This window comes from Maniola jurtina, chromosome 26 (genome assembly GCF_905333055.1).
Source record: "Maniola jurtina chromosome 26, ilManJurt1.1, whole genome shotgun sequence".
Classification (NCBI taxonomy): Eukaryota; Metazoa; Arthropoda; class Insecta; order Lepidoptera; family Nymphalidae; genus Maniola; species Maniola jurtina.
This window is the reverse complement of record NC_060054.1, coordinates 5,319,161-5,329,974: the sequence shown is the minus strand read 5'-3', so window position 1 is coordinate 5,329,974 and position 10,814 is coordinate 5,319,161. Positions and strand designations below refer to the sequence as shown.

Genomic DNA, 10,814 nt, shown 5'->3' with positions numbered 1-10,814 from the left:
AAATATGTTAAATGGCCCATCCATTGTGATGACCGGAATGCCATCAAAGCTAAGTGAAAAATGTTACTTTCCAAGCTGTATTTTAATGCTTTAAATAACCTGAGTACTTTATAATTAAGAATGATTTTTCAGGTTCTATCAAAAATTTGGTATCCCAGGAGTCATGGGTTGCATTGATGGAACACATGTAGCAATAATAAGGCCACATATTCACGAGGAAAGATATTTTAACAGGAAGGGATTCCATTCCCTAAATGTCATGATTGTAAGATTTGTTTGAATAATGTTTTAAAATAATGTGATATACCTATCAATTAATTCTTTGCTAATTGTTCAATTTACAGATCTGCGACTCTGATCTTAATATCTTGGCCATGGATGCTAGCAACCAGGCTCTTCTCACGATTCAAGTCTGTGCCAGTGTCACCCACTCAGTCAGCACTTGAGTAAGCTATCAGAAAATGGGGAACAAGGATTTTTATTAGGTAATAATTATTTTATGAAAGGTATTTAAGCCGTATATCCCCCAGAATGGTCATGAGTTAATATTGGTTGGATTTTCAGGTGACAGTGGCTATCAACGAATTACCAACTGAACTTAAATCTAAAATAACGAAAAACAATATAAAGTAAAGTTGTAAGAATAATGTAAATGCAATAAATAAATAAAAAATAAATATCCTCTGAGGAAAACGATGATCACCCCAATTCTCAATACCATAGAGGGAACACTACAGCTCAATTTTTATTTGATGCATGTGACTGCACGCACAGTTGAACACTGTATAGGAGTTTTGGAAGTATTGGAAGTGTAAACGAAGCATTACGGAGTAGGTGGTTAATCTGTGGTGTTGCATTATCTTTACTCCTGTCAAAACGTCTATGTTCTCTCTGCCTCCGACTGACCACCGACTCACTGCGTTTTTTTTTATGTGCTCCCAAATAATTAAAATCAAGTTTGATCTATTTTTAATCTTTTCTTTTCACGGCCCACACCCTTCAGAAAGCACATTTCAGGTAAAGTAAATAAAATCCTGTTTGATACAGTATTTTAAAAAAAGAGTGTCCTAGACAAATAAACTAGAGCAAATATTGTAGTTTAATTGATAGGTGTTTTATTTAAAAACTAGAGGATGCCCGCGTCTTCGTCTGCGTGGATTTAGATTTTTATAGATCCCATGGGAACTGTTTGATTTTCCGGGATAAAAAGTAGCCTATGTCCGTCCCCGGGATATAAGCTAACCCTGTACCAAATTTCGTTAGAATCGGTTACACTGTTGGGCCGTGAAAAGGTAGCAGACAGACAGACACACTTTCGCATTTATAATATTAGTATGGATTACTTGGAGCACGTGCTCTGCATTACAATCTAATCACCGGAGGCAAGATTGTAAATGCGCCTTGTGATAATTTTCGGATGCTTGTATCCATGAAAGTGACAGATTTGGGGGCCCCAATGTTATGGTATGGGGAGGAATCTCTATGTCAGGCAGAACCGAGCTGGTAATTCTAAACGTAGGCACAATAACAGCTCAACGTTACATCGAGGAGGTCATATAAGACCCCATGTGGTCTCATATGCACAGAGAATCGGCGCAAGATTCCATCTGATGCACGATAATGCTCCCGCTCATACAGCTAGGGCCACCAGAGGAGAGGAGGCTGGTATTACACAGGCCTGCAAACAGTCATCTCAATCCCGTTGAACACATGTGGGATTTACTGAAACGCAGTGTTCATAAACCAACCCCACGCACAATGAAAGACAGCTAATAAACGTTTTAAAATCGAGCTGGGAACTAATTCCTCAACAAGCAGTGATACACCTGGTGGAAAGTGTGCTTTCCAGGCTTCAAGAGTGCATTAGAAAACGAGGAGGGCATACCAGATACTGAGGTAGACCAAAAACATATCAAGCAGCACTTAGTTTTTTTTTCACAATTTTTTTTTTCTCTCACTGATTTATTTTTGCTAAAATGTTAATTTTTAGAAAAGGTGGAGTAAACTTTTTTTTTTTATTGTTTCCATTATTATTTCTTGCTTTCTACAATAAAAATCAATTAATTTATCCAATCAAATCATTAATCAACCCTTAAACCTCAAGAATTCAGGAGAATACTGTAAAAACTTGGTAGCCTTTAAAATGAATAATAATGGCATTATTGAGAAAAAAAAACAGCAAAAAAGTACACAAAAGAAATTATAGATGGAACCGTCGAAAAACTAATGAGTTTTTAAAGATATAAAAATGTTTAAAAACCACTATTACAATATTAAACATCAGTATAAGTCATTTCGAAATTGTATCGAAAATCTGCGAACAGACGAAGTTGTCCTAGTACAGGGATGGCGAACCAATGGCACGCGTGCCATTGCTGGCACGCGACGAAATAATTTCGGCACGTCACTGATTACGAGTTTAAAGAAAAAAGTATAAATTATGATTATGATGTAGCATAAAGGCGCGATTCCGCACAACGCTGCAGACGGCAGACGGCAGCAGCAGACGGCAACTGCATGTGCTGCGACGGCAGACGGCATTACTTGACAGTATGAATTTGTATGAGACCGATTCCGATGTACGACTGCAATTACCGCGCGGCAGGTCGTAACTTGTATTGACGCGTAGCGGCAGACGGCACTGCCGTGCATACACAGTACTGCCGCTGCCGTCGAACGAAGATGGACGTGTTAACTGACGATGAAAGTGAAACTTTTATTAATTTAGTATCTCAACATCCATGTTTGTATGATTCCAAAGATCCAAATCATAAAGATTCACGTATAAAAGAAAATATTTGGAAAGAAATCGCCGATACACTCAATAAAACTGGTAAGTATATTTTTATTAATTTTATTACAACTATTGTGTGCGATTTACAATGTTTTCTTGCCACGATACTTCACCAGCTTGGGAACAAAAATATTCTTTTAATGTATCTCGAATTGCTAAGCCTCCGGCATTCGCAAATCCACCAACATTCGCCATTCTAATCATATTGTCAGATGGTATTTCTTCTTCACGGTGATATCTTGGAATCTGCTGGTTTTCTAGATAACCATCTCGTAGTATGTTGTGCAAACAACAGGCAGACATTATTAAGTCGTCACAAGTTTCAGGTGAAATCGGTATTGGTATGTAAAATACTCTAAAAACCTGAGATAATAAGCCAAAAGCGTTTTCGACTACACGTCGAGCACGACATAGCCTGTAGTTGAAAATATCTTTCTGCTTGTCATGTCTCGCAATTCTTTGAGAATATGGCTTCATCATAAATGTATCGAGAGCAAAAGCCTCATCTCCAATTAAGAAATGTGGCAAAATATCATTTGTTCCAGGCAATTTTTTTGGTTCTGGAAAATTGAATGTATTATTTTGTATTTTTTTTCCCACTTCTGACTTTTTAAATATATTACTGTCTCCTTCTTTCCCATATGACCCCACATCAACTGCAATGAATTTGTAGTTTGAGTCGGCTATTGCTAACAACACTATAGAGAAGTATTCTTTGTAGTTGAAAAAAAGAGATCCACTGTGCTGCGGTGCTCTTATACGAATATGTTTGCCATCGATGCTTCCGACACAATTTGGCATGTTCCATTTTTCCCAAAATTCTCTTCAATTCTTTGAAAATCGTTTTTAGTAGGGGGAGGCATACAAATTGCAACAAGTTTAAGTCGAAGCAAATGTAATACTCGTTTTACCATTCTTGATATATATGACCTTGATATACGATATTGAAATGATAAGGAAGCATAACTTTCTCCTGTTGCCATGAATCTGAAACAAAATAATTACATGATAACAAAATTTGAGATTTTGTATTTAAATTGCAGGTGATGGTTGTAAAAAACAATGGAAGACAATTCGCGATGGGTACATGCGCTTCAAACGAAAAAATAAACTGCCCACTGGGTCAGCAGCTCCGAAAAGTAATCGAACAAAATGGAAATTATACAGATTAATGTCTTTTCTGGATAATGTCTTACAAGAAAGGTCTAGTATTGGTAGCGTAGGTTCGGAGTCATCACAAAACTGGACCGAAGAGTCAGCACAGGATAATATCCAGCAAGAGATCGATACAATGCATTCTGAAGTAAATATCGAGCAAGAGAATGCTATCATGAACACCGAACGTGATATGGCTGCTCCTTCTACCTCAGCTGACCGGCAAACAAGAATAATTAATAAACGTCCTCGAAGCAATAGAAATGAAATTGTATCATATATGAGAGAGAGAGAGAAATCTCGATATTCGCTGTTGAAAAATATGTCTCGACCTGATGATGAATTCAGCTCGTTTGCTAATCATATTGAACATGTTTTAAAAAAATTACCAACACAATTACTTCAAATAAAAGCAAAACAAGAAATCTTTGCCATTCTCACAAAGTATGAGATACTGGGAGCAGAAAACAGTATTATATCGAGTCCTTCAACACCGTCTACTTCGACAGTTAATATCTCCGAACCGAGTACTTCTGATGACAGTCGATACACAATTGTAAATAATTATTCTCCAGTTAGCACTTATTCGGAACCAACTGATTTGACATTTACTGCAAATACGTACACAGCAAATGTGTCTGATGGTAATCGGTATACAATTTTAAACAATTATTCTACAATTAGTACTTCCAAACCGGAACCAACGAATCATACATTGCCAGATTTGTTTAATAATTAGTTTCATTAACACCATCATAACAACAACAAAAAAAAAAACTTGAGATGTGTCGAGGGACACCCGGATGGAACTACGTCCCTACACCTGGTAAATAAAAAGTCATTACGTAGTAGTAAATAAAAAGTCACTTACCTCAGCGTTATAAATAATTTTTCTTCTGGCGTTATTGTGTTCTTCAGTGTTTTTGGTTTAAGATCGTCGTAAATTAAAGAAAGTACAAAATTAAACTGATTTTTATTTAGCCGGCAATAACTCCTGAAAAGTTCTTCACTGATATTCAAGTGTCTCTTTATCAAAGTTTCATAAGAGCCTTCTTCTAGCCTATTTCTGTAGAATGGGAGTATAGGTCTACTGCTTGAGTAATACAATAATAACAAGTCATCGTCGTCTTCTTCTTCTTCCATTAAAATTTGCAGCAATTGATTATTCATAGCTCAGATTCACAGAGACACAACCACAACTCAATAATGCCGCGATGTAACTGCTGCCGGTTTCGGAATAGATACGACGGCAATTGAAGTCCGACAGCAAGTGACGTCAGCCGTCTGCTGCTGCCGCCTGCCGTCTGCAGCGTTGTGCGGAATCGCACCTTAATACCTATGAATCTTTAAGCAAACGCGCGCGAGCGTTCGGGTCCGGTGCGCGGGGTGGAGGTGGGGCGTAGTTGCTATGCTAGCGCGGGGAATGCGGCGGTGGCGCGGGGCGCGGGAACGCAGCGCGGGGGCTTGACTTGAGTAAATAATAACAAACGAGGCGCAGTGCCCGCGCAAATTGTTTGTTTACGCAAAAAATAGTTGAATTTCATTGTGACAGTGAACTTTAAAGTTTATTTAAGTTATTATTTGCTGTAATTTAATATGGCTAGTTCAGCAAAGAAACTAAAAGTGCAAAATAGCAAGGATACTAGAGAATTTCAGACTTGGTGGACTGGTAAATTCGGCGTGATTAATAAAGGTGACAAAGCAGTGTGTGTTTTATGTTCTGGCACCATGGTATGTAGAACATCTTCCGTTAAACGGCATTTTGAAACAAATCACAAATCAATTTGTCAAAAAAGCGAAGCAGAGCAAAAGGAATTAATTGCGAGTGCTTTGAAAGACAGAAACAAACAGTCAACATCAACAGTTGGCAAAAATTGTCATACAAGTGCGGCAAGTTACACGGCTGCAAATGTCATTGCTCGGCATAGTAAACCCTTTCAAGAAGGCGAGTTTTTAAAGGAAGCCTGGTTAGCATGCGCGCCTTCTCTTTTTGCTGATTTCAAGAATAAAAATAAGATAATTCAGCGCATCAAAGATACTCCTTTGTCCAGAAACACAATAAAGGAAAGAATCTTAAAATTGGCTGAAAATGTTACAGAGCAACAAAAGCTTGACATTCACTCTGCTTCATTTATATCGCTATGCCTCGACGAAAGCACTGACGTCACAAAATCTGCACGTTTAGCTGTTTTTGCTCGATACTGCGTAGGAAACGTCATTAAGGAGGAATTAATTGCGATAAAATCGTTACCAACAACTACAAAGGGCGCAGATATTTGTACGGCAGTTAAAAATTCGATAGTTGAAAAAGAAATTGATATAAAAAAAAGTTGTTTCTGTAACAACTGATGGTGCTCCGAGTATGGTGGGTAAAAAAATTGGTTTCATAAGTTTATTTCAAACTGAAGTAGGACATTCGATTCTTCAATTCCACTGCATCATTCACCAACAAGCCTTATGCGCTAAGAGCGGTTTAACATCTCTTGATAATGTTATGGCAGTAGTTACGAAAATAGTCAACCTCATCTCTGCTCAGGCTTTAAACAAGCGAAAGTTCGACGCTTTGTTGGATGAAGTCAACTCCGTGTATAATGGCTTACTCATATCTTTATAATAAAGTTCGGTGGCTGATGCCGGGTTTCTGAGGTACTTTTAACGACGGTTTATCTGTTCAATAGCGCTATTGGTCCGATAACTCGAGACAGTGCGTTTCTGAACAACGTAATGCAAGATAAACTCCGTTTAAACCTAGGTTAACTTAACTGACCAATGTGCGCCGTTTATCGATTCCATAAAGTTATTTGACGTTTCATCTGGTTCATGGTTTGTGTATTTTTAGGTTAAAAAGTATTTGTTCGTTAGTTTACTAATTTTATTGAAAAGAGAAATTGATAAATATTACAATAATGAATACGAGTAGCTCTTCAGAGTCTGATAAGGAAGTACTGGAGTTTATTCATCAAATATCAGTACCTAGAAACTTGAGATCTAGGAGGAATCCTTTCGAAATGTTTACGGAAGATGAATTAAAGTAAAATATCGCTTTAATAAGAACACTGTGGTGCACATAAGTGATATGATTAGCTCTGCTCTGGCTCCCGTGACGCATCGCAAATATACACTGTCTGTGTTGGAACAAATTTTCACGATTTTATGCTACAGGTACATTCCAAGTAGTAATTGCTTAATTATTAATGTTCACAAAACCACCGTGTCAAGAATGGTTTGTATCTTAGTTGTCGTTCATAAATCATACCTACATCTGCTGATAAAATAACGAGTTAGTATAATTTATTACCAAAACTGTGTTTAGCCACGTATTTAGCATAGAAAAAAAAACTTATAATAATCCAACTAGTATTGATGATAAAATAAAAGAATGCATTTCAAACTTGATCCCTGTTACAGACCCATCTAGCGACAGAATAAGAAAGTGGTTATCGGTTTCATAGTTATTGAACGGATGGTTGGGTATTCAGAAACGCATGGACAGTTAACTGACGTTTATCCTACACATAACTTTATTGAATCAATAGCTAATGAGAACATAACTGGCGAGTTCAGAAACCGGGCATAAGGAAATCAGTCATGATTATTACAATAAAAATATTAGATATTTGTGTATGTCAATGTAGTGTTTGTATTCTTGATGGTGGAAACTACTTCCAAAAGGGGATCTGTAGTATTGAAACCAATGGCAATTGTCCACTATAATAATTTTATGTCGGGTGTGGATCTTCAAGATCAGATGTTGGCTTATTACCCAGTCCAAAGAAAAACGCTACGCTGGTACAAGAAGCTGTTTGTGCATATGCTGCAAATGAGCTTCAGTAATGCATTGTACTTGTACAACAAATTTTCGACAAATGATAAAATGAATCTATACGATTTCCGTTTGAAGATACTGGAAAAGCTTCTACCTGATCGTAATGAAGTAAATCGAAGAAATGTTTTGAAAGTGAAACATGAACTCACTAAAATAGAAAAGACCCGAGCGAGACAAAAGAAGGTAGGAAGTGTCATGAAAGAAACTATCGAAGTGGCCCGAAAAGAATGCAAAGGCTGCAAAGCACAGAAAAAGAGAGTGCAAACATTTTATGAATGTAAGCAATGTGAAGGTTCTCCAGGCTTCTGCACAAAATGTTTCTGCCTGGCACACTCCTAAATTTTTCGAAACTGCATTTTTTATATTTAATTTTTTTGATGTCAAGAGATCACTCATTTTTGCCAAGGACAATTTTTTTTATTTGTATTTTATTTTAGTTCTTTTGTACTTTCTTTGAGTAACTCACTGTCATTCAAAAAGTAAAAATTTTCAATTTTAAACTTAAAGTTATAATAATTTTTGATTTAATTGTATTGCTACTTTGCTCAGATTTTTTAAAGTCTTCCTAAATAAATAATTGTCCAAATGCATGTATTTTATAATAAAATACATGCATTTGGACAATTATTAAAAAAAAAATAGTGAATAAAATTTTTATTCACTATTTTTTTTTTTTAATTACTACCACACCACCACCAGACCACCACATGATGATGACACGTTTGAATTGTACGTCATGTATGCGTGTATGTATGGTCTGTGTGTGTCCTATGTGTGTGTTCTGTGTTTGTGTTGTGTGTCATATGTTACAAGATGTTGGTCAAAGAAAGTAAAATAAGTTAAACACCCGTTTTGATTAGTTTCCTTAGATTATTTTGATCAAGATCCTGGAATTTGACCAAAGAACACGGGTTTGTCAAAATCTTGTGACATATTAGTACGCAAAAACGCACTTGCGGAACAAATATCTATGATAATATAAGTGAATGAACCATTGCCATCCCTAGCTCTCGGATCCGAGTATTGGGCACCCAGCGTGCTGTGTGCCGACCACTCGGATCCGAAAAATGTTTATTTTTATTAAATAATAATAATAAAAATGTACATTCATACATATTTTCAAACATTCATAAATCAAAATTCGCCATAAAAAGTTTTGGTTCCCGGCTATTATTTTCTATCCATTGTTTAAGCACTTAATGTGTAAATCGATTACCACGATGAAGTGATAGTGAAAAAGCATATTTTCTTATAATATCTTCTGCTTCTCCTGATAACTGTGCCTATGTCTATTAGTTGTATTAGAAATTGAGTAGTTTGATTAAGCATTATACATATTTTTGTCTTTTGCATTGACAGTCAGTTTCAAATTCAATCAAAAGAAACAAAATATGATGTACAAAACTAATCTTAGGTTGCAATGTGTTTAAAAAACACCTTAATCCTTGTCTCTGGGTAAGAGATGTAATACAATGTTAATTAGGGTGCATTCTAGGTAGTTTTGTGATCTGTGTGGTAATGCAACTTATGTAGACAGAGGTTACCATTTAACATCAGGTAGGCCATGTGCTACACATGTCCCGAAGTTAATCAAACATAAAATTGAAAATGATCAATTTCTCAGAATACACCTACCAATCAAGTGGTTTTTATTTTAGAAATCACCACCACCATCAGTACCAGCAAGCTTCCAGCCGATATCTCCATCTACCAGAGGGCATACTAGAGGAGGTAGTAAGTTTGTTTTACCACTTCATAATTTGACCCAATAATTATCTGCGGCGGGTTTCTCAGAACATACAAATTCAAATATGTAGTTTGATTATGCATAATAAAAAATTATACCCAAGTAACCGAAGATATAATTATTGCTCAGCAGACCCTGTGGCACAATCTGGCAAGCGAATGTGTGCATTTGCTGAGACAATTTTTAAATTGATAACTATCAATCAGCAAATCCATACTTATTCGGCAGACCTGTTAAGGTTACGTGAGTAACAATTATTGAGCAATTCTACTTAGAGAAAGGCCCCATACAATGATGGAATTAGATAGCGTCCATTCAACAATTGAACAGTATATCTAACCATTTACGCGCCGAGTTACATAGTTCGAATGCAGCAAGTTCGCCCGAGAAATCCTTACTATGTCAAATAGATTCAATTTGACTTCTTCCAGAACTATGAAGAACTTGCATCTAATTTCAGGTCTATAAGACCTCGTAAAAAGAAGAGGGATCCAGCTGTAGTGGACAAGGGCGCTCAAATATTTACCAGTGTTTAATACAAGCTGCGACATAACGATGAATGGGCCATCATACCCCAAAAAAAAAAGCTACTTGCCGAGAAATACCGCAACAACTCTACAATCGAGCCCCTAAAATTTCGGAAAGCAAACATAAACATTTACAAAAGTTAAAGTCTGTCATATATGTATGTATAGATGAAAACTTATTTTATATGCCATCATTTCTACCTTATACTGAACGAGACTTACACACAATTACCTCTTTGGAGTAATATAATGGTAGGTATATAATATAATATATATTGGCTTGGATATCAGGTCACGTAGGCATAAGTGGCAATGAGAATGCAGATACGTGTGCTAAACGAGCAACTGAGATATAGGTGCCTTATATCATTTTAGGAATCAAAACCCTGGACCTCTGTTCTCTCGCTAAATCTGACCTCATTGACACGTGGATATATGGATGGATTCAAAATCAGTTAAAGGTAAATTGTTCGGATCAACCTGACATTCCACGTCGTCCCTGGTTCTTTCTTTACCGTAGTTCGCTGGGTTTCATCAGTGATTGACCTGCGGATTGGCCATGCATGTATTTTGTTCATCTGGCTAAATTAAGAATCAGAGACAACTCTTTGTGTGAGTGTGGTCTCGGTGAGAGGTCGGTCACTCACATTGTTTTCTCCTGCCCGAAACTTCTCCACAAAATGATGTTTTCTCTCTTGATATCCCCCGTCCCATTAGTGTTGATTCCTTATGTTAGTGTTTGTCGGCATGTTAAATGTGTCTGTA

General features: G+C 36.7%; 1 protein-coding gene across 1 annotated transcript; it reads left to right on the top strand.

Annotated features, from left to right (window-relative positions):
• On the top strand, positions 1-1,131 carry LOC123878451 (putative nuclease HARBI1; the record flags this gene model as incomplete). Its single annotated transcript, XM_045925623.1, is given in 5 exon segments — positions 1-53; positions 133-265; positions 345-384; positions 387-485; positions 565-1,131. Coding segments are annotated over 5 exon segments (357 nt in total), but the record flags the coding sequence as incomplete, so codon positions are not given.
• Between the last annotated feature and the right edge of the window lie 9,683 nt (positions 1,132-10,814).